The 23,262-nt window shown below is 42.8% G+C and overlaps 1 protein-coding gene across 2 annotated transcripts; it reads right to left on the bottom strand.

Annotated features, from left to right (window-relative positions):
- Positions 1 to 1,084: 1,084 nt before the first annotated feature.
- Positions 1,085 to 12,188, bottom strand: CCT8 (chaperonin containing TCP1 subunit 8). 2 transcript variants are annotated; one of them, XM_052674082.1, is made up of 16 exons: positions 12,052 to 12,188; positions 10,012 to 10,102; positions 9,355 to 9,434; positions 8,358 to 8,507; positions 7,916 to 8,096; positions 7,237 to 7,298; positions 6,341 to 6,478; positions 5,790 to 5,968; positions 4,867 to 4,933; positions 4,696 to 4,783; positions 4,456 to 4,571; positions 3,326 to 3,397; positions 2,994 to 3,158; positions 2,493 to 2,612; positions 1,958 to 2,055; positions 1,085 to 1,314 (listed from the first exon to the last, which is right to left on the bottom strand). In XM_052674082.1, exons 1-15 carry the CDS (start codon positions 12,109 to 12,111, stop codon positions 1,963 to 1,965), a joined length of 1,662 nt encoding a protein of 553 aa, XP_052530042.1. In that variant the 5' UTR covers positions 12,112 to 12,188; the 3' UTR covers positions 1,085 to 1,314; positions 1,958 to 1,962. The 2 variants fall into 2 exon arrangements, with proteins under 2 accessions (XP_052530042.1, XP_052530043.1); XM_052674083.1 differs by lacking the exon at positions 1,958 to 2,055.
- Between the last annotated feature and the right edge of the window lie 11,074 nt (positions 12,189 to 23,262).

The raw sequence follows: 23,262 nt of genomic DNA, 5'->3' as shown, positions 1-23,262 counted from the left end.
GGTTTATTTCCAGTAGAGCCCTCAATTTGCAAAGTCTCTAGGAAGTCCTTGATACAAGCACCTTACTGCAGCATATTGACAAGGCTGTGATCGCAGCTCTTAGTGTTAAGTATTTTTGTTCTGGAGGGTTAAGAAAGCTTGTCCTTCTCCCCAGGCTTGGCTTCATACTGGTTCACATGAAGTCCTGGCTCCTTGTGCTAGACCAGCAGCTGCTTACATTCAGTGCATTTTTCACAACACCCTTCCTAAGAAAATGAGTGCTCTCATGTGTTCGTTACCCTTGAAGTCATCAGCAGTAGCACTTGTGCAGCTGATGAAATCAGTATGCCAATCCTTCCAAAAACTTGCTGAGTTTTTCAGCCATGCCAGCTACCAACTGTAAGGCTAGCTCTGGTATAGCTGCTGCATGGCAACCTTATTTAGGCATGCAGTAGTTCCAGACTTGATTTAGCTGTCCACTCCCTTCTGGCTGTAAAGAAGTACAGACAAGAGTAATTTAAAAAAAAAAAAAAAAAATTGAAGTGGTTTGAATTTCAAGGGACTTTAAGGCACACAGGTTTTTTTTACTTTCTCCAAGGAAACTTAGCACAGGACTTCAAATTTTATGTCTGTGTGAAAAATTTCCAGTGCTCTGCGTGTGTGTGCTTGATACCTCTCAACAGCTAACCTTCTCTTCATTTGTAAAGCTAGTAGGAGATCCGTTTCACCACTGTGTGACTGAGATTTGAGCATGTAGAGCCTCTGAATGCGTGAGGATGAGAGAGATGCGTGTATCAACACAAAGCATAGACCACAGCACAACCACCGTATTATTTCAAAACTCAGAGAACTTTTTACACAGAAGGGCAAGGACTGCAATGAGGTGCAAAGGTTATGGACTGTGCTTTCAGTTGTATTCCTTACAGCAGGAATATGGCCAGTCTCACTCAGCTCCTGTACCAAGCTAAGCTGCCCAGGCAGAGGCAAGGAGGTGGCTGAGCTCCTGGGGGAGGCAAGGCTAGGGCTGCCCCCTGCCTGACACAGCCTGGCCCAAGCAGGGAAGAACTGTGTTATGATAATTGCAAATAAAAATCAAACCAAACAGTTTAGTAGTAGTAAGTTTATTGAAGTGTTCAAAGTTCTGCACTCTACTGAATACAGTTCATAACTTAAAGGCAAGAGACCAAAACATCATGACAGGTCCCAACTGGAATATTACAAAACTCACATAATGGTGTAATTAAGTGGTACAATTGTTCAATCATTTTGGTCTTCATCCCAGTCTTTTTTTCCTGATGGAGGTTTAGGACCACCAGCTGGTTTCGCCATTATGATCTTGATGATGAGAAAGTAGAAAAAAAAGTTAGACTCACTTTTCTCCCACCTTTAATATTTATAGCCTTATGATGCTGACTGAAAACATTTCTTAAGTTATGCAGTTTCCCTGCTCTGAACTTGAACTCCCAGTCACTATTATCCATCTTACTGAAACACATTTTTTCTTGAAAATGGCAGAAGCTAAGCCCTCACATACAAAGTGCTTTTACCTTACTTTTGCATGCAAAATAAGTTAGTCTAATAAAATGTGTAAAATGTGAGTGCTTACATAAACTAAGCAGTGACTGCTTTACAGCTTGCCCTCAACACAAAGCAAAACTATCAGAGCTATTGAACTCCAGCCTAGATACACTCTTTAAAGCACAAGTCCTGCTAGCAATGCTTTGTTACAGGCTTATTTTCTGCACTTGTTCCAGTGGCAGATAAAACTAGAACCATACTCATCATCTCTGCAATGAAAGTTTAGTTAGAAAGAGTAAGATTTCACCATTCACTGTGGCACAAATGAGATGGAAATAAGAAATCAGCACACATAAGACAGCAGTGTTACATGCCCTCAAGAAACAAGCAGATTTATCATGTGATTGTCAGTATGTTCACACATGCTTTAACACTCTGATGCTTCTCTGACAGAGCTTACTGATACTACTTGTCAGGCTCATCTGTCCAGTCATCCTTATCCCAATGTCCTTGTTGCTTAGGGACTTTCGGACCGCCTGCTGTTTTTGCCATAATAATCTACAGAAATTTTACATGCAAATACATTTTTGCTAGAATTCCACACAAGAAATAAACTTTTTTTTTTTTTTCCATTAAGCTTATAAACATTTTCCTGAAGTGAGATTTTAATGTAAGAATCGTATATGGGAAAAGGTTTCTCGTGATAATCCTTCTTCCTATAGAAGATTCCCTTGTAGGCATGAGCATCAACTGAATGTTAAAGGAACATGAAACAGCAACATTTGGTAGCTGAAACATCTCCACTCGTATTCCAAAATACGAGCTCCTGAAGAAACCAATTCCTCAGTTTTTGAAAGTTTAAATAAACCAAGTTTTCCAATGTCAGATTTATATGCCTTGTGATCCCAGAACACTCTCACACATTGTATTAGTGTTCTGAACACTGAGTTATAGCAGAGGTTTCAGTTTAGCACCCAAAGTATTGTTAAGCTTACCTGATCCACTCGTAGGACAGTTACTGCTGCGTTTGTGGCCAGCTTGATACCCCAGGATTTTCCCAAGTATGTGTCTAGTATGCCAGCTTCTAACATATCCTTCACAGCAGCAGCTTCAGCCTTTCAAATAGGAGGAAAATCTTTTAAGTTTATACAGGCTTCTACTTAGTAAGTCATTAAGTTTGCAAGGTTACAATTTTCTTATCTTCTCTCTTCAGAAAATCTTCATTTCTAATCCATTACAGGAAGACAAAGTAATCACTAAACATTTATTGTATCTATCAAGTTAGTTCAGCATCTCATTTTACCTCCTACAGGTGGTTACTATGCTACATCCAGTTTAATAGCTTGATGAATTAAAAAAAGCCATTAGCTGTAGAACGTGCAACACCAAGTTTGAAAGATTTCAATTCATCTTTAACTATTCAGTACTACTGAAGGAAGTACTTTTAAACACAACCTTGTATTGCTCAGCAGTAAGTAATGTGAGAAACTACTTACCTCAATATCAAATCCAACGTTTTTGTTGCCTTCCTGATGCACGGCATAAAGTTTGGATATGACTTCATTTGCCTTTACTCCAGAATTTTCTGCCAATGCTCGAGGAATGGCTTCAAATGCTTCAGCAAACTTCTTGATGGCGTATTGGTCAAGCCCAGGACAAGTCTAAAGTGAACACCACACAGGCATTTTAAGCAACAGTAATATAAGGGAGGTACCTCCTTCACATTTTTCTACTGATTTACATGTAGGTACATGTATATATGTATTTTTTGGTTTAATAGCGTGTATATATATATAAGAAAAAAAATTTAACAAAAGAACAGTTGTACCTCTCCATAAGATGTGATTTGCTTGGCCAATTCAATCTCTGTTGCACCACCTCCAGGAACAAGACGTTTGTCCTGTGAACAGACCATACCAAAACAGAAAGCATCACATCCATTTCTTAGCTTTTATTATTTTGTTTTTTAGAACACTTTATCAAGAGACATTTACCAGAATTTAACCATTCCTTCCAAATATCCTTCAAGAAAAATAATAATGAAGTTTTTTTTGTTCTCTTCATATTTCAACTTATTTATTTGAAGTTATTTCAACTATTCATAAGCTGAGGGTTGAATTCCTCTGTTTTGTTTTGTTTTTTTCCCCCACCTTTTCTATTAAGTATTTGGGAAACAATAAGCATAAAACAAATCCTCTAAAACTAGGTTCAATATGTCAAGAGGTATCACAACAGTTTTGTTTTTTGTTTGAAAGAAAAAGTCAAGAATTTAATAAACCCTCTGGAAAACCAGTGTTCACTCAAGAACTTCTAAACAGAAAAGTTATCAACGTAAGCCATAACTACAGACAGCCATAAATCTACAGTTTATGGGTGTTCCCATACTCAGTGTCCATATGTGTGAATGCAGGACTTTAAGTGTCCAGACTTTTAGTCTTTCTGCATGCCATCTTCCAAGTAAGTTTTCGAACATTTCCTTTCTCCTTCAAAAGGAAATTTACTCCACAAAAGCTGATCACAAAAAAAGCACTGAAGAATTCAGTTATAAAATGTATCTGTGATATGTGGGGAAAACGTATCTTGTGACCCATGAATGAGAAAATTACTTTGCAACCAGACAGTTCCTCCCACTTTTCAGAAACAAGAAAGGCCACCTGGCTTTTGTCCTCTCTGGTTTTGAAGGAACATTACAAGGGGCACACATAAAGAGGTCAAAGAGCATCTTCAAGGACTGAAAAAGAGAATTCAGTACAAACAGTGCTTTTAAATACATCATATTCATGAGAACGCTGGCAGCAGTCTTCTCTACACAGCGTTTTCAATCTAAAAAACGCTCCTGAATTGACAGTGAAAGGAGCAGTTGATGCTTTCATGAGAAACAAGCCCAAAGCAAACAGGTACCATGCCTCAAATGATCCACTGCTCAGTTTTGATAACAGAAACATTCTGGATATTTACCCTTGTGAGCACTTTGAAAGTATTCACGCCATCATCCACTGCTCTCTCGATATCATCCATCAGATTGTCTGTAGATCCACGAATGAGTATAGTAGAAATAGCACCATCCTCCTTTTCTGTTAAGAGAGAGATGCTCATTCCTGAACTAAGTTTTTAGATGAGAACACACGAGTTTTCTTGTAGAACCATCTACCATCCTTGTAGAAGAGCAGCATTAGAATTTCTATAGAAGATACATACCGTGCTTAAACACAACAACTTGGGTATCTCCAACCTCTGATAAATACACACTATTGCAGTGACCCATTTCTTCTAGAGTAGGGGGAGTCTGGAAAGAAGAAACAAAGGTCAGGAGATGAACATTTTCAACAACGCTCTCCTATCTGCTCCTCATTTTTGAAAATTCCATACCAGTCTGGGTAGGGCTGTTGCACCAACAGTTTTGCACAGTCTTCTCAGATCCCATTTTGAGTTCAACCTTTCAAAAACAAAAGCAGTCTTGTTTACAGTCTTCCAGAACAAACGCTAAAGCAGACGAGCAAGAATTCTCCCCTTAACTTGACAGCATTTTGTCAACTGTGATATCCATCAAAATTTACTCCATCAAGTAAAAGAGATTCTATATAATAGCTCTTTTAACAGTTTGAAAACAAATAATCCAAATACATGGAAATTACTAATCTCCTACTGCAGTTGATTTTTCCAACACATCCCCTGTCATGCAAGAAATGGCAGTATCATGCTCTACTTCCAGCAGTTCAGAATGTTGAGACACCATCAATGAAGTTAGTTTTCAGCAACTTATCTAGGTAAGACATAACAGGTGCTATCAAGAGATTTGTCTTTACGTTTTGCAGGATGTATTTTAAGCAGATCTAAGACCCAAAGAAGCAGCTGAGAAGTATTAAGAATTAGTTTTTCCATTCACCAACGTAACAGCGATGCACAGAGATGCATCTTGCCATTGCTAAGGTTTCACATGACGACTGACCAGGAAGAACCCTCATGAACCTCAAGAACCCTCATACACATTTGTGGACACATCTGTTTTCTAAATAAATAAAAAAAAAATCAGTTGATTTGTAAAAGACCTTAAGACAGAGTAACAGTACCATACCTACACTAATTAGTACCCAGTTAGTTACTACACAGAGGTGAAATACTGTCAAGAAACATAAGCTAGGAAACCACCTGTCTGCATCTCAGGTTTTTACCTACTAGAAAAACTGCCTGCAGTACTCTGCACTGTAAGTTATCTGAGAGGCAAGAGACAATATGCCAAGTGCATTTCATAAGACATTTGCTCTGCCAGATTTATGTCTTCTAGCACTTACCTGACTACCATAAGATTGTATTTGTTGGCATAATGAAGTGCCATGTCTGCCACTTTGCCACCTGTTACAACTACATTTGCGCCGCTATCAGCAATAGCTTTGACTTGCAAATCCATTAGGTTTTCTTCTCCCTTGCTGAAATTCATCAGCTCTTCAGCATTCTTTATGAGTACGGTGCCCTAGTAAAACACATACACACATCAGTTCAGTGTCAAATAAAAACCCTAAGTTTCAGGTAAATCACTGTCTCCCAACCAATCCATAAACCTCAAATCTGTCTATTGAATCACACTGACACTTCCCAGGCAAAATGTATTAAAATAATAATAATAAAAAAACCACGAGATCCACCCACAGCACCAAAAACCCTACGTAACAAAATTAGGTTCAGAAGTTTTCTATGAACTTTTTTAGACTAATGAACTCAGTCTTAACAAATATATCTTAATCACCAAGTGTCAAAAATATTTATAGATAAGTCTAAAAATAAGAGGCTAAGAGCCACTAATAAGTATATGTAGATACAGAATTTATTTTGAGCTTCTACATACCTTAGTTTCAGTTATCATACCATCAAAAGGGCAGGAATACACAGCTATTTTTGCATCTTTGACAGAAGTAACATCTCCTTCAGTTTCCTTTTTAAAAACCATGCCATGTAGCACTGATGAAGCAGAGACACCGGCACCCTGGTAGAAAAGGGATGGAACGGAAGGAAAGTCACATCACTCATCATTTCATTTACTGTCAGAAAGTTGCACTACACTTTCCAAAAGCAGTCCCCCATTTACTTGAACCTACCAATCCCCACTGTCACACAAACAGAAGACTTAAGAAAAAAATAAAAAGGGGAAAATCTTTGCTCCAATTCTACATGATCTACTGAGGCCTAAAGCCCCACTTAGAAATAAACCTTAAGATTATACCACTACGTTTCTGCCAGTCTGCACCTCAGCCTATCCACATGAATTCAGTGAAGGTTCAGGTTGGGTATTGGGAACAATTACTGTTCAGCAAGAGCAGTGCTGCAGTGGCACAGGCTGCCCAGGGAGGTGGTGCAGTCACCGTCCCTGAGGTGTTCAGGAGCCGTGTGGATGTGGCACTGAGGGACGTGGGCAGTGGGCGTGGGGGGGGTGGGCTGGTGGCTGGACTGGAGGATCTTAGAGGCCTTTTCCAACCTTCTTGATTCTACACTTCTACTCCAAAGCAGCAGTCCCTCTAGATAATTAACATACCTGATTTAATGCGAATTTTACTATTTCTATTTCTGGAATTAGCTACTGGGCAGTAAATAAGGAATGTGGAGACCAATTTCCAAAACTTCTCACACATGCCCCAGCACAACAGAGATTAGAGCAGTAGAGGCACTTTTCAAAAACTGAAAGGTCTAAAAATTATGTCCTTTCCTTAAATTTCTTAGCTTACAGTGTATCTATATTCAACTTACCACAATCTTGCACACTCTGATATTATCAACATTGAAATGACCAGAATCAGGCAGAATAGAAACTGTTTAAAGGAGGAAAAAAAACGTGTTGCTTAATGAATAAGATTACGATACGTAGAGCTTTCCCCAAAATACTAGAATTCTATGGTTTGAACTGCCTAATTAATTTAAGGCAGTTATATTTCCTGCTTTTTAAACTCTTTTTAAAATGCAGCAGTAATCAGAAAGCAACGTTACTTTAACTGAACATTCTGAATGAGGTCCAATATCCATTTAGAAACTTATGTTTGAGTGAAGCCTGACCCAGGGTATTTTCAGAAAGCACTTCAACTACATGTTTTACTTTGAAGTCTAAAAGGAGAAACCAGCAGCTTAATACAACTACAGTCTTCCTTTCATTGTTCTGAGGCTGAGAGTAGAAACAGCTTATCTGAAGAGTAGCGTATTCCCTCAATGTCAAGAAAGACTACACAAGATGGATAGAAAGGCAGAAGTAGTGAGCAATTTCTAAGTTTAGTAGAAAGTACAGGGCTTTTCTGAGCCACCAGGTCAAGGAAGAGTTCAACATGAGAAACATACTCATTTCAGAGGCTACTGCATTTCATTAACTTAACCTAGTAAGCCAAACAGGCCATGAAGAACCACAAGGAAACGCACTCCATTCTTCAGATGCACTTACCACAGGCCTGAGCAATAAGCTTCGACAGAAAACTTTCATTGCCATACTGTTTGCTCATTACTGAAGTATGCAACAAAGATGCCACCTCATCAACATCTCTAAGGTTCTTTGCAGAACAGCACACCAGATCTGGAAGAATTTCTAGAGCTTTCTTGCACGCTTTTTCATATCCTTCAATCACCTGTGCAACAACAGCAAATATTTACTGCTTTACCTCATTATGCATTCATACTGCCTATGTTTCCTTCCAAAAGTCCACCATAACGTACAGATTAAAAAGCTTGCCAGGGAAACAAGGAATCACCAGCAGCAATCAATACACTTCTAACTAAAACTCGATTCAGATGAAGCATGCTATTCACAGCACTATGACTCGAGAACACTGAGCAGCTGCAATCTGAATATCTCAGGATACATGAACTGTATTAACAATGCAACTTGCCTCTGAGACTGATAATCCCATCCTCAGAAGGTCTTCTGCTAACTCCAGAAGGACTCCAGCAAAAACAAGGACAAAGTTAGTTCCATCTCCAACTTCTTGTTCTTGCATGTGGGAAGCCATCACAAGCATTTTTGCAGCAGGATGCTGGACCTTTAAAAGAAGGTGCACATCACTGTCACTAACACCAGTAACTATACTGGTTCAAAGAAACTACTCTACAGTTGACAAAGTTGACAAAGCTTCTTGTTAATTATTCTAGAATTCCTATCTAAGAGAAAAACTCAGTGTAAGTATCATTTCTATCACGAATCTGACAGCAAAAGAAAAAAGTTGTACATCAGCCTTTCTATAATTTTTTCTTTTACTTTACTTAGAAGTGGGTGCTGTTGTATCTCCAGCTTCGTACATCCAATTACCATGTTCCAAGCAAACAGAAGATGGCAACCACCAACACTACCAGATTAACACAGTGGCTGTTTCCACTCAGAGTTTTCCAAACATCGTATTGTCTAAACATACTCTTCTCTCAATCTACAGTGGTTTGGGAGGAAAAGAAGTAGTCATTTATAAGCATCTTCTGCAACTGCTTGATGCTGCTTTACGGAAGAGTTTATCTCATGCTGGATATAGCCTACTTACTTTACTCAAATCCAATGACAAATGGACACAAAATGGCATACATAATCTGGGAGGGTGACATAAAGTTCCTATCAGAGCTCAGAACCAGTGACCCATGCTAACAGGATCACTGGGTTGCAACCACTGACACAAAGCTGTACTGAAGAGGTTCAGACTGAACATCAGGAGGAAATTTACCACGAGGGTCACACAGTGCAATAGACTTCCTGCACAGGTGGTCAATGCCCCATGGCTTTGATGCACTTGGATAACATCCCCAACAACATGATCACATTTTTACTTGGTCCTGAAGCGGTCAAGCAGTTGGATTCCCATCTCTGAAGGTCTCTTCCAACTGACTCACTCTAAGAGAACTCACCTCCAACTCTCTCAAGATAGTAGCAGCATCATTTGTAACAAAAAGCTTCTCCAGATGGTTGATTACCATTTTGTTCATTCCTAGGGGGGAAAAAAACAAAACAAAAAGTATTCATTAGGCAATTATTGCATTGTACAGAAATATAGTTTCCATATCTTTCCAGTTCATCTGATGCATTAAAACATTTATAACTTCAGATTCTTATGCACTTTTGTCAAATAACACTTGGGAATGCATTACATTATCAGATCTCATTTCTGAACAAGCAGTTTTCTTTTCAGAAATACTGGTGCATAATTTAACACTGGAGAACACTGCTGTTGTGGCGTATCTGTCAAAAAATTGTAAGGTTACATTAATCATGACTACCATGTTACCACCTCTCCTCTAAGTTCCCTAAGACTTCCATTTGGCAATCAGACAGCAAAGAGGACAAAATAACTGCAGCATAACAGGCACAAAAAGCTCAGCCATAAGGCAGGTACATACTGCATAACTTAAGAACTAACCAGACACAACAACTGTATCTGGAGTTCTACAGCAAGTCCAACGAGTTTTCCCCAAGAAACGATTAACTGGATCTTCGTCAAGGCAAGATTAGCCTTCAGACACATAATTTTGCTCAAAATAACTACTGCAGCTTCTGGATTTACTTACCATTGGGTCCATAAGCTGTACGGGTGGTTTGAGCAAGTTCTTTGCATGCCTGGATGTTCCTGTAGACAGCTTCCTCTAGTCCTGAGTAATGCTAAAAACAAATGAAATAAACTGCTCAGAACTACTCACTTCTCAAAGAAGCAGTAATAATCCAGCAAGTTCACAAAACTTTCTGATAGAGTTGATACTTCACAAGAAGTTTAAACAAAACATAAAATTTACCCAAAGACAATGAGACAAGAGATTGCATGTTCTCCTACTCAACTCAGTGACGTGATTTTTTAATAGTTTTATATCTAAACTCCTCTAAAAAAAAAAAAAAAAAAATCATAGAATCATTTGAGTTGGAAGGGAACTTTAAAGGCCACCTGATCCAAATCCCCTGCAATAAGCAGGGACACACACAGGTACATCAAGTGCTCAGAGCCCCATCCAGCCTGACTTTGAACGTCTCCAGGGATGGAGCATCCACCACCTTTCTGGGCAACCTGTTGCAGTGCTTCACCACCCTTATAGTAAAAAAAGCTTCTTCGTTACATCCAATCTCAATCTCTCCTCTTTTAGTTCAAAACCATTTCCCCTGTCTCTTCTTTTCTTATAGCCCCTCTTTATATGTCAAAAGGGTACTAAATAAAATATTAATGGCATACTAAATGGACACAGAAAATAACAAAAGAGCCGCTTGGATAAAGAATGGAGAACCAGGGGCATGCAACAAAGGGTTTTGCTTCTTTACGCACATCTCTACATCACAAAATCATTTAACTCAGTTTTACATTCAAATGAATGGCTTAAAAACTTAAGAGTAGACAGTCTGCACATTTATTTAATTCGGTGACTTAATTTAACACACTGGAGCGTGTATGCTCATGCACCAAGTGACATGGTTTAGTCATGAGACTTGGGTCAGGCTGACGGTTGGTCTACATGATCTTCAATCTTCTTCCAGTTTAAATGATTTTATGATTCAGAAAATATTGGTGTTTGAGAAGCTGATCAGCCTGGCTCCAGTTTGGAAAAAGGAATCTCCTGAAAGGGCCTTACTTGTGAACCAGCTAAGCCATAGTTTATGCTCCTCAGGAGGAGAAGCCATAGAATAGTTTGGTTGGAAGGGACCTTTAAGATCGCCCAGTTCCAACCCCCTCCTATAGGCAGGATATCTCCATCTGGACCAAGCTGCTCAAAGCCTCATCCAGCCTGGCCTTGCATGCCTCCATGGAGGGAGCATCCACAACATCTCTGGGCAACCAATGTCCGTTCCAGTGTCTCACCACCATCACAGTAAAGAATTTCTTCCTAACATCTAGTCTAAATCTACCCTCTTCCAGTTTAAAACCATTTCCACTCCTCCTGTTGCTACATGCCCTTATAAAAAGCCCTCCCCAGCTTTCCTGTAGGCTCCCTTCAGGTACCGGAAGGCCACTATAAGCATGCAGCTCCCTAAGAATCGCTCTTTAAATGCAAAACAAGCACCTCAGAACGCATCCTCTTCATTCGGTAGAACACAGCTCTCCCTATGGCTGGTCTTTTTTTCTTTTAGAGCACCAGCATCTATAGCACTCTGCTCCCCCCCACACCTGAAAGAAGCCATTCCTTGCCCTCAAAGAAACCTCCGAGAAAAAAAAAAGGAGAAAAAAAAAAAAAAAGAAAAATAGGGCTGAGCTGCTTAGCTTCACTATCCGTTCTATTCAATAGCAGCGAGCAAAGCTCCCCTCCTTTCTTTCATCTACAAGAAAAAAAAGCTGCTTGCTTTCTATCCCATCTTTCGGTAGCACTGGCTCTATCTCCGACTGCACAGCCTTCCAGAAGGCCGTCCCAGCACGCAGCCACACAGGGCCAGGCCGCCTTCCCGGTGCCCACTGTCCGAGCGGAGCAGCCGGGAACCCAGGCCGCGCCGGGCCGCGTGGAGCCGCCGGCCCTTCCAGAACCTTCCCCGCCCGCCGCGCTGAAACGCCCCGCAGCCCGCACACAGCGCAGCGGGACGGGGGGGACGGAGGAAGGAATCCGGGAAGCGCGCGCGCTGCCCGGCACCGCTCTCACCTTCGCTCCCTCTTTGAGCATCTGGGCAAAGCCCGGGGCCTTAGGAACGTGCAGCGCCATGGCTCCGCTCCGCTCGCGCCGCGCCTCAGGATGCTGGGATTGGCAGCGCGCATGCGCGATGAGCGAGGCGGGGCCGCAGGCACAGCCAGTCGCTGCCGGGGAGCTCGAGCGCGCGCTTCCGCTTCTCCTCAGCGCGGCGAGGGGCGGCGCTCTGGCTGCGGCCTCGGCATGGGAAAGAGCTTTAAGGTCATCGAGTCAGACCGGCTACGTAACGGCCGAGGCCGCTGTTACACCGTGTCTCTAAGCGCTACGCCCGCACCTGCAGGGATGGGGTCTCTACTGCTTCCTTGGGCGGCCTGTTCTCACGTCGTTCCCATGAAGAACTTTTTCCTCATATCCAATCTAAACCTTCCCTTGTGCAACTTGAGGCCATTTCCTCCGTTGTCAACAACACCGTCCTCCTTGCTGCAACCTCTTTTCAGGTGGCTGTGGAGAGCTATGAAGTCTCCCCTCAGCCTTTTCCTCTCCAGACAAAACAGCTCCAGTTCCCTCAGCTGTTCCTGTTAACTCTGGTTTTCTGCGCCATCTTATTTTCTCTGCACACCACAGCCAAACAACTCGACACCCTTTTTGTAGAGAACAGCCCACAGCTGAGCACAGCACTCGAGGTGCCGTCTCGCCATTGCTCAGTGCTTCCTTAGTCCTGCTGCCCACGCTATTTGTGATGCAAGCTAGAATGCCATTGGCCTTGTTGGCCACCTGGGCACGCTGCTGACTCATGTTCAGCTGGCTGCTGATGAGCATTCCCAGGTCCTTTTCTGCTGTCAACCCCATTGCATGGAGTTTTATGACACAGGTGCCACACTTGGCATTTAACTATATAATTGGACATAGCCCATCAATCCAGCCCATCCAGATTCCTCTGCAGAGCCTAGGAAGCAGATCAACACTCCTACCCAAACTTACAGAGGGTGTACTTCATCCCCTCACCAATATCACTGATAAAGATGTTAAAGGAAACTGGCCATAATACTGAGCCCTGGAGAACACCACCTGTGACCACTGCCTAATGGATTTAACTTCACAACAACTCTTTGGACCCATCCACCTAGCCAGTTCTTTACCTAAAGAATAGTACTTCCGTGCAAGCTGCGATTGCAGTTTCTCCAGGAGATAGTAGAAAAAGTGGAAAACACACCTTGTCAAAGAAGGGAAATAATACTGCTGAATTTAGGGCACACAGTCATTAAGCCTGTAACCCAGCCAGGGACTGAGTTCCTTCACCTCTGCACCGTAAGTAGACCATATACAGGTTAATGAAATCACTTAAGATGTCATGTTTAAACATCCTCAAGAGGACATACTTGGTTTAGTTTTACCACCCTATAATTCTTAAAATGTCATCAGTTTTGACTTATCATGACATTGCAATAAGGAGTGAGAATGGAAAGGAAAAATAAAGCACTCCATGAATCAGCTTCAGAAGTGTGTGTGAACTTTTGCTAGAAGTCATTATGGGATTTATCATAGAATCATAAAATCATGAAGGTTGGCAAAGATCTCTCAGATCCCCCAGTCCAACCACCAGCCCACCCCCCCACGCCCACTGCCCACGTCCCTCAGTGCCACATCCACACGGCTCCTGAACACCTCAGGGACGGTGACTGCACCACCTCCACGGGCAGCCTGTGCCACTGCTGCACTGCTCTTAGTCAGAAGAAATTGTTCCTAGTATCTGACCTGTAACTCCTCTGGTGCAACTTCAAGCCAGTAGAGGGAACCAATCCCACCCTGTCTATTGCAGTCAAGGTGTGTGGGTGCTGCGAAAGGAAGTCCTCGTACCTGGCATAATGGGTGCAACCCCACTTAACTCTCTCTTTTCCCTTCCAATGTATTTGCATCACAGGGCAGCTTAGGAATAAGGAAATTCCGGTCTTGTACTACAGATGAGTTTGCATTTTATAAAGCAACGTATGTTATCTTTTCATAGCCTTGGAGGAGACACTTCTAAGTCAATGCAGATGACTTTTCATAGTCATGAGCATGAAATCAGGGGTCTTAACAGTTGAATGCTTCTACTTAGAGATATCCATTTTATTGCACAGACTGAGAAGAGATCAGGTGGTTAGACTGCTAATCAGTAACTCACAGAATGATTTTCAGTTCTCTGTAACATCCAGCATGACCTTCAGACAAGTCTCAATTGATTCATCAACTCTTAAATTTTTACATGTTCTAAGCTATCATCTGGACCTGCCTCATTATCGCAGGACTTATACGAGTACATTTTTTTTCCCAGGTAGGAAACATAATAGTTAAATGTTGAAATGCTTCCTGAATATTTTGCAGATTTCAGCCAGGAGCCCTGTGGCTGTTCTCCTGCAGGGTCTGATCACTTTCCAGCACTACATCATTCAAGGTGGAGTGCCAAGCTGGACTTAAAATGTCCATCCCCAAACACTACTGATTTGTACTAAAAATATTTCTGAACTCATTTATATACATTGCTGTTATTATCCTTGCTTGCTTTAAGCCAAGATAGGCAATAGAAGATTCAAAGTAATAGTGTTTATGGTGTTAAAGAAAAGGGATTTTACTATTTAAAATACTTCTCAAAGTGACATCCATTATAACCTTTCTAAAACAAGAAATAAGTTATCTTTATATATATAATAGATATATGTTTATATATAGTTATCTTTTCATAACTTCTTTCCATAACACCACTGTCTGAATTTTAAGGAACGACTTCTCCAAGGCACATGGTTTCTTACAAACTTGGGAAGCATTAGCTCAGAAATTAAGTTGGGTTATTACTGCCTGAGAATGTAGAGAGATACTTTGTGAGCAGTCATCCTACTAAGAAGGTGACATTCTCTGAGTCTTCAATAATTAAAATGCTGTTATTTAATTAGTCTCTCCTAATTTTCTCTCAGAAGACATCATTAGGATGAGCATTCTCAGTGCATGCAGCATGAAAACACCAACCAGTCTGTTACCCTCAACAGCTAAGAATCCAGAGCTTGATTGTCATGGAAAACCTGTACATTGATGCTAGAGCTGCCTTTTGAGAGGTGAAATACAAATTCAATCTAAGATTTCACTGAACAAATATTAAAAAAAAGAAAACCTAAAAAAAAGTCATAGCAAATGAAAAAGTTTATTATTCAAACATTTTATTTCCAGAAATATCTGTCTATGAACTATCAGCTCATGAACTTGTAACTAGGTGCTGCTGTCCCCACTGTCTGCTGTGGGTCCCATGCTGTGGTCCATCTACCCTACCAGAGCTGCAGGAGTATATTGGGCACTGCAGGGCTGCCCAGGGCCACCCTGTTAGGCAGTGTCAGCATGGCCATGGCAAAATGGGGCACGGTGGGGCAGACCAGGGAACCAGCCACTCTGGTGCCTATGGGTGCTGGGGAAGCTCCTGCTGTACTGGGCCAGGTGTAAAAGTGTATGCCATGAAGAGCAGAGCACTGCAAGGTGGAGGAGCAGAAGTGCCACTCTCTGCATGCCTGCTGCAGGATCTGCTGGCTGCAGGCTCCTTTCCAGCCCAGCAACCACTCCTTGCACAGGCTGGGCACCTGAGCTGCTCCTCAGAGGGCTCTCATTCAGCTCTTTCTGCAGGAGAGGAGCAGCCACATCTCTTCTTGCCAGGATAGCTGTGTGCTTGCAGTGCTTCAGCTGCTGCAGGTAATCTCTCTTGAAGCAAAGGTTGTACTAGAATAACTGAAAATATATATGAGAAGAGTTACTTGTGAGCAGTTTGGGACTGAAAGACAGCAATGCACGGGAACTAAGGCTTTTAATTGCTGAAATGGGTATTAAAGTATCTGTCATGAGTTCAAACCTAGAGCTTAGGCTGACTAAGATATGTTGCAAATGCATTGAAAGAAATAGACTCATCACATCCTCATTTATTTATCTTTCCGTTCCACAGATCCAGACTCATTGGCTGTAACCCAAATATATTTTATTCACACTTCTATTACTCAGCAGTGCTACCTCTAAAGTATCTGCAAAGACAGAGAAAGAAATCAGGATACAAACATTTAGTGCCATCCCCACCCTCTCTATTACCAAGGCATACTTTATTGGACCCTCCGTTGCTCCCACCAGAATGCTGTGAGATTTGGTGGAGCAAATGATGTACCTTCCTATGAGCAGCAGTGCCCCTTCATCTGCCCGAAATGCAGGAAGTGAGGGAGATCTTATGCAGTCACTTTGTATCGGAGTGAATCCATGCACATTAAAGTGAGAAATGAAGCCTTATTTGTTTCTGTCCCACAAACTCTGAAAGGCCTTTTCCTTCCCAGTGCTTCCCACCTGAAACAGTTCTTCATCAATTAAAGCACAGTTCCCACTGTGACCCCACCAGGTGCTCTCAAACCAATCACTTCCAATCAGTGCCCAGAGTTTCTCTGTAAAGCTGAGAGCTGTGAAGATAGTGGTGGTGCTAGTGTTCTCCTCAAAAGTTATAAGGTGAACGTTTTGTTAACTGCTAACTGGTAGAATGCTGTGAGTCCATTTCTTCTTCTGCAGGTGGCCTGGCAGCGTTCCAAGCTCCTGGTGGAGCACCAGAAGGGCAGCCCCAGGACTCAGCCCAAAACTCCAGATAGCAGACAGAAGGGGTTCCTGCTGCAGATGGTTGTCTTTCAATATTTCCATGGGGTGTCTACGAAACGGTAAGCAGGTCTCTATGGAGCTCTGTGGGGTCACAAGGGAAGTGTTATGGGGTCACAATGGAACAGCACAGGGATTGCTTTGGGGCTAACCATGTGGTCATAATGGAACTGTTCGGGGTCACCATGGAGCTCTAAGGGGTCTCTATGGAACTCTTCTCAGGTCCCTAAGAAGCTCTATGGGGTCATAAGGGAACTGTTATGGGGTCACTATGCAGCTCTATGGCGTCACTATGGAACTCTTATGGTCATAAGGGAACTGTGTTGGGGTAACAATGGAACTTCTATGGGATTCTACGGAACTCCATGGGGTCATAATGGAACTGTTTGGTGGTGACCAGGAGCTCTTGGAAGTCATAATCGATCCACTATGTGGAACATATGGAGCTCTATGTGGTCACAAGGGAGCTATTATGGGGTCATTAGGCAACTCTATGGGGTCACGATGGATCTCCATGGGATGTCTATGGAACTGTTCTGATGTCCCAAAGAAGCTGTATGGGATCACAAGGGAAGTGTTATGGGGTCACAATGGAAGAGCTCAGGGATTTCTATGGAGCTCCATGGGGTCATAATGGAACTGCTTTTGGGTCACTAGTCCGCTCTATGGGGTCTCTATAGAACTCCATGGGGTGTCTATGGAACTGGTCTCAGGTCCCAAAGAAGCTCTATGGGCTAATAAGGGAACTGGTAAGGAGTCACATGAAGCTCTATGGGCTCATAGCGAATCAGATGTGGGGTCACTATCGAGCTCCAGGGGGTCAGAATGGAAACGTTATCAGCCACTATGGAGCTGGACGGGGTCACCATGGAGCTGCTATGTGGTCCCAGTGTTCCTGTTATAGGGGATCTTTGGGCCTCCATGCAGTCTCCAAAGAATTATAATTAGGTGACTAAGAAGGTCAGTGGGGTCAGGATGGAACTGTTTTGGGGTCACTGTGCAGCTGTAGGGTGTCACAATGGAGCTCTTATGGGGTCACTATGGAGCTCCATATGGTCACTATGGAGCTCCAAGGGGGTCAATATAAAGTTCCATGGGGTCAGAATGGAACTGTTATGGGGCCACGATGGAGCTCTATGGCGTCACTATGGAGCTCTTATGGTCAAAATGAAGCTATTCTGAGGTAAGAATTGAACATTAATGGGGTCACCATGGAGCTCTGTTGGGTCACTATGGAGCTCTATATGGTCATAAAGAAGCTTTTAAGGGGCAACAATGGAACTTTTATGTGATCACTAAGGAGCTCCATGGGGTCATAGTGGAAATGATTGGGGGTAAGTGTGCAGCTCTTGGAGGTCATAATCGATCTGCTACGTGGAACCTACGGAGCTCTATGGGATCACAAGGGAACTATTATGGGGTCAGTAGACAGCTCTATGGGCTCACTATGGATCTCCGTGGGGGGTCTACAGAACTGTAAGCAGGTCCCTATGGAGCTCTGTGGGGTCACAAGGGAACTGTGATTGGGACATAATGGAACAGCACAGGAATTACTTTGGGGCTCCATGGGGTCATAATGGAAGTGTTTGAGGTCACCATGGAGCTCTATGGGGTCTCTATGGAACTCCATGGGTGTCTATGGAACTGTTCTGATGTCCCTAAGAAGCTCTATGGGGTCACAAGGGAACTCTGACTGGCTCACTGTGGAATAGCTCACGGATTTCTATGGAGCTCCATGAGGTCATAATGGAACTGCTTTTGGGGTCACTAGTCCGCTCTATGGGGTCTCTATGGAACTCCATGGGGTGTCTATGGAACTCTTCTCAGGTCCCTAAGAAGCTCTATGGGGTCACAAGGGAACTGTTTTCAGGTCACTAGGCAGCTCTATGGGGTCTCTATGGAACTCCATGGGGTGCCTATGGAACTCTTCTCAGGTCCCTAAGAAGCTCTATGGGGTCACAAGGCAACTCTGATCGGTCACTAGGCACCTCTATGGCGACACTATGCAGCTCCACGGGGGGTCTCTGAAACTCTTTTGAGTTCCCTAAGAAGCTCTATGGGCTCTTAAGAGAACTGGTAAGAGGTCACAATGGAGCTCTATGGGCTCATAGCGGATCAGATGTGGGGTCACTGTCGAGCTCTACGGGGTCAGGATGGAAATGTTATGGGGCCACTATGGAGCTCGACGGGGTCACCATGGAGCTGCTAAGTGGTCCCAATGTTCCTGTTATAGGGGATCTTTGGACCTCCATGCAGTCTCCAAAGAATTATTATTAGGTGACTAAGAAGCACAGTGGGGTCAGGATGGAACTGTTTTGGGGTCACTGTGCAGCTGTAGGGTGTCACAATGGAGCTCTTATGGGGTCACTATGGAGCTCCATATGGTCATAATGGAGCTGTTAAGGGGTAAAAATCGAACTTTTATGGGGTCACTATGGAGCTTCATGGGGTCACTGTGGTACTCTGCGGGGTCATAATACATCTATTATGTGGAACCTATGGAGCTCAGTGGGGTCACAAGGGAACTGTTACGGGGTCACTGTGCAGCTCAATGGTGTCACTATGCAACCCTTGTGGCCATAAGGGAATTGTGATGGGGTAACAATGGAAATTCTATGGGATCACTACGGAGCTCCATGGGGTCATAATGGAACTGTTTGGTGGTCACCAGGAGCTCTTGGAGGTCATAATAGATCTGTTATGTAGAACCTACAGAGCTCCATGGGGTCACAAGGGAACTATTATGGGGTCATTAAGCAGCTCTATGGGGTCTCTATGGAACTCCATGGGGTGCCTATGGAACTGTTCTGATGTCCCTAAGAAGCTGTATGGGGTCACAAGGGAAGTGTTATGGGGTCACAATGGAACAGCTCAGGGATTTCTATAGAGCTCCATGGGATCATAATGGAACTGTTTTTGGGTCACTAGGCAGCTCAAAGGGGTCTCTATGGAACTCCATGGGGTGTCTATGGAACTCTTCTCAGGTCCCTAAGAAGCTCTAGGGGATCACAAGGCAACTCTGATCGGTCACTAGGCACCTCTATGGTGACACTATGCAGCTCCACGGGGGGTCTCTGAAACTCTTTTGAGTTCCCTAAGAAGCTCTAAGGGCTCATAGGGGAACTGGTAAGGGGTCAAATGAAGCTCTATGGGCTCATAGGGGATCCGATGTGGGGTCACTGTCGAGCTCTAGGGGGTCAGGATGGAAATATTATGGGGCCACTATGGAGCTTGACAGGGTTACCATGGAGCTGCTATGTGGTCCCAATGTTCCTGTTATAGGGGGTCTTTGGACCTCCATGGAGTCTCCAAAGAATTATAATTGACTAAGAAGCTCAGTGGGTTCAGGATGGAACTGTTTTGGGGTCACTGTGCAGCTGTAGGGTGTCACAATGGAGCTCTTATGGGGTCACTATGGAGCTCCATATGGTCATAAATAAGCTGTTAAGGGGTAAAAATCGAACTTTTATGGGGTCACTATGGTACTCTGTGCGGTCATAGTACATCTATTATGTGGAACCTACGGAGCTCTATGGGGTCACAAGGGAACTGTTATGGGGTCACTGTGCAGCTCAATGGAGCCACTATGGAACTCTTATGGTCGTAAGGGAACTGTTCTGGGTTAACAATGGAACATCTATGGGATCACTATGGAGCTCCATGGGGTCATAATGGAACTGTTTTCGGGTCACTAGGCAGCTCTATGGGGTTTCTGTGGAACTCCATGGGGTGTCTATGGAACTGTAAGCAGGTCCCTATGGAGCTCTGTGAGGTCACAAGTGAACTGTGATTGGGACATAATGAAACAGCACAGGCATTACGTTGGGGCTCCACGGGGTCATAGTGGAACTGTTTTTGGTTCACTAGGCAGCTCTATGGGGTCTTTATGGAACTCCGTGGGGTGTCTGTGGAACTGTTCTGATGTCCCTAAGAAGCTCTATGGGGTCACAAGGGAACAGCTCAGGGATTACTATGGAGCTACATGGGGTCATAATCAAACTGTTTTCGGGTCTCTATGGAACTCCATGGGGTCCCTATGGAACTTTTCTCAGTTCCTTAAGAAGCTCTTGGGGGTCACATGGGAACTATTATGGGGTCAATGTGCAGCTCTATGGGGTCACTATGAATCTCCATGGGGTGTCTATGGAGCTGTTCTGAGGTCCCTAGGAAGCCCTATGGGGTCACAAGGGAACTCCATGGGGACACAATGGAACAGCTCTGGGATTACTTTGGACTTCCATGGGGTCATAATGGAACTGTTTTGGCGTCACCATGTAGCTCTATGGGTTTTCTGTAGAGGTCTAGGGCAACACTATGGAGCTCTAAGGTGTCATAATGGAACTGTTACGGTGTCACTAGGCAGCTCTATGGGGACACTATGCAGCTCCATGGGGGGTCTCTGGAACTCTTTTGAGATCCCTAAGAAGCTCTATGGGCTCTCAGTTGTTGGACCATAGCATGGTGCTCCTGGTTAATTTAACTCCAGTTACTTAAGCAGCTTCTGGTTTTAATCTTATTATTTTTCAGCACTTCAGCTGTCCATTTCACTTTAGTCTAGGCTTTTTTTTTGTGTGTGTGTGTGTTATATTTACTCGGTGTTTATTTCTGCTCGTAAGTAGGGAAGAAGGGAACCACTCAACAGTCTCTCTGTGGCAATGTTGCCTTACGCTATCTTCTCTTATTTCTTGAACTGCTCTCTCGCTCCAATATATTTCGTTAAGTTTATGTTGCTACATTTTTTAAAAACCAGAATACTACTGATTCTGGAATATACATGTGTATATGTACATACATAATTATGAACATATATACGTATACATTAATCTATATTGAACTAAAATACTCTGTTATAATTGGGAGGTATTTGGGACTCAGTGTCTAATCATGACTTTGACTTGGCCTTGATCTTTTTTTAGCTATTCATTTATATTCTGTGCAGACATCACCATGCTAGAGGACCATCCAAAGGTCACAGGGTTGGCTATTGGCAGTTGGCTGCCCTTTTGACAGCCCAAATCTATTACTGTACACTTGGAAATCCCCAACTTATCTGTCAGCATATGTTTGTCAGATTATGGGATGGTAAAATTTAACAAGATCTTGCGAAGTTCATAAAAAGGGCAGAATGCTAAAAGACTTAGATTCTATTTACTTATTCCACAGTGGGAACCTGACAAATTGGAAAAATAAGGGACATAAAAGTGTTTGGTGGGATGGTGGGTAAAATATCTGATTGTTTGTCAGTCAGTGCTGATGTTTGTCCAGTGATCAAATGTGAGCATCACGTTGATGAAAACCTGAGGATCACACCTAGTTTGCAGAGAATCACACTTATGCAGGACACACAGAAGTGTGAACCACATAGGACTGAGCATTCAAGATGAGCATTATTCTCTTGGTAACAGCAGCAGTAAATTGCACAATCTTTTTCCAGACTGGGATTATCTCACCTGTCACAAAACGAGGAGTGCTCTAATCAGCTATGAGTACTTCTTAGGTCATTGGTGCACAGCTCCTGAGTTAAATGCTACATGCATCCCAGGCTTATCTCACTTGCTGGTACAACCAAGACAGGAAAGAGACTTGTTTACCATCAGTGTATTTTTAACTCAATATACAAGCTTTCTGCTATAGCTAATCCAATTAGCTAGTCACTCCTGAAGTCCCCACTTCTAGGGATTTTAGAGAGGAATCAGCTTTGCATGGGGTGGAATTCTTTGAAAATGTTGACTTATTTTAAAATAACATAAGAGCTAAAGATCCATAATGTTTGATTCTCTCTGTATACGTAGCAAGAGATCAGAAGTTTTTCTAATCAAACAAGATTGGAAAGGCTGATAGTATCAGAATGGAAGTGATGCTGTTTGAACTATTTTATGTTGCAGGTACTATTCAGGTATAAAATCGTGATGAGTCGTAGACACACTACACACCAAAACACAGTCCAAGGACATCTGCTTTATGAGGGAAAGCAAAAATCATTGAGCTCTTTCTGGTTTTGATAGCATAAGAAAGATTCTTTGGGTAAAAACAACAGATCTAGATATTATGTTTTGTTCTCCATGAGAAAGCCAAATCCAGGCATCAGTTAAGGCCTGGGGAGTCATCTCTCTTTAGTTCTTGAAATGGTGATTTGAGAGTTTTTTTTTCCAGGGCATTGCACAGTATCTGGGAAATACAAACCAGCTGCTATTTTGTTTGGCTGCTCTTGCTGGAGGTGGGAAGAATTTATCAGCATGTATGGGATGTGGAAACTTGGAGAACATCAAACTGAGGAGTGGGGGAAAGTCATTTTAGGCTGTACTTTCAAAAGATAGGAAATACTGGAACAGGATGGTGGGCTGAGGATTGGATAGCTAAAGACTTCTGCAGAAATAGCACTCAGTTGAAGTCATGAAGAGTAAAAGAAATCACAACTGTTTGCAGACTCCTAGAAACAAGCTACTATCACATCTGATCTGCATTTATTTCACTCTGCTGATGCTAATTAAAGCAAATATAGCTAAGTAGTGGGATTGTGAGCTCAAGACCTTAGGCTGGTTGGCACTTGGGCCATTGAGGTCTAAGACCTTTCTGCACTGTGTC

The sequence above is a fragment of the Tympanuchus pallidicinctus genome, unplaced genomic scaffold (assembly GCF_026119805.1).
Source record: "Tympanuchus pallidicinctus isolate F22 unplaced genomic scaffold, pur_lepc_1.0 scaffold14, whole genome shotgun sequence".
In the NCBI taxonomy this organism is placed as follows: Eukaryota; Metazoa; Chordata; class Aves; order Galliformes; family Phasianidae; genus Tympanuchus; species Tympanuchus pallidicinctus.
This window is presented reverse-complemented; position numbering and strand designations above follow the sequence as displayed.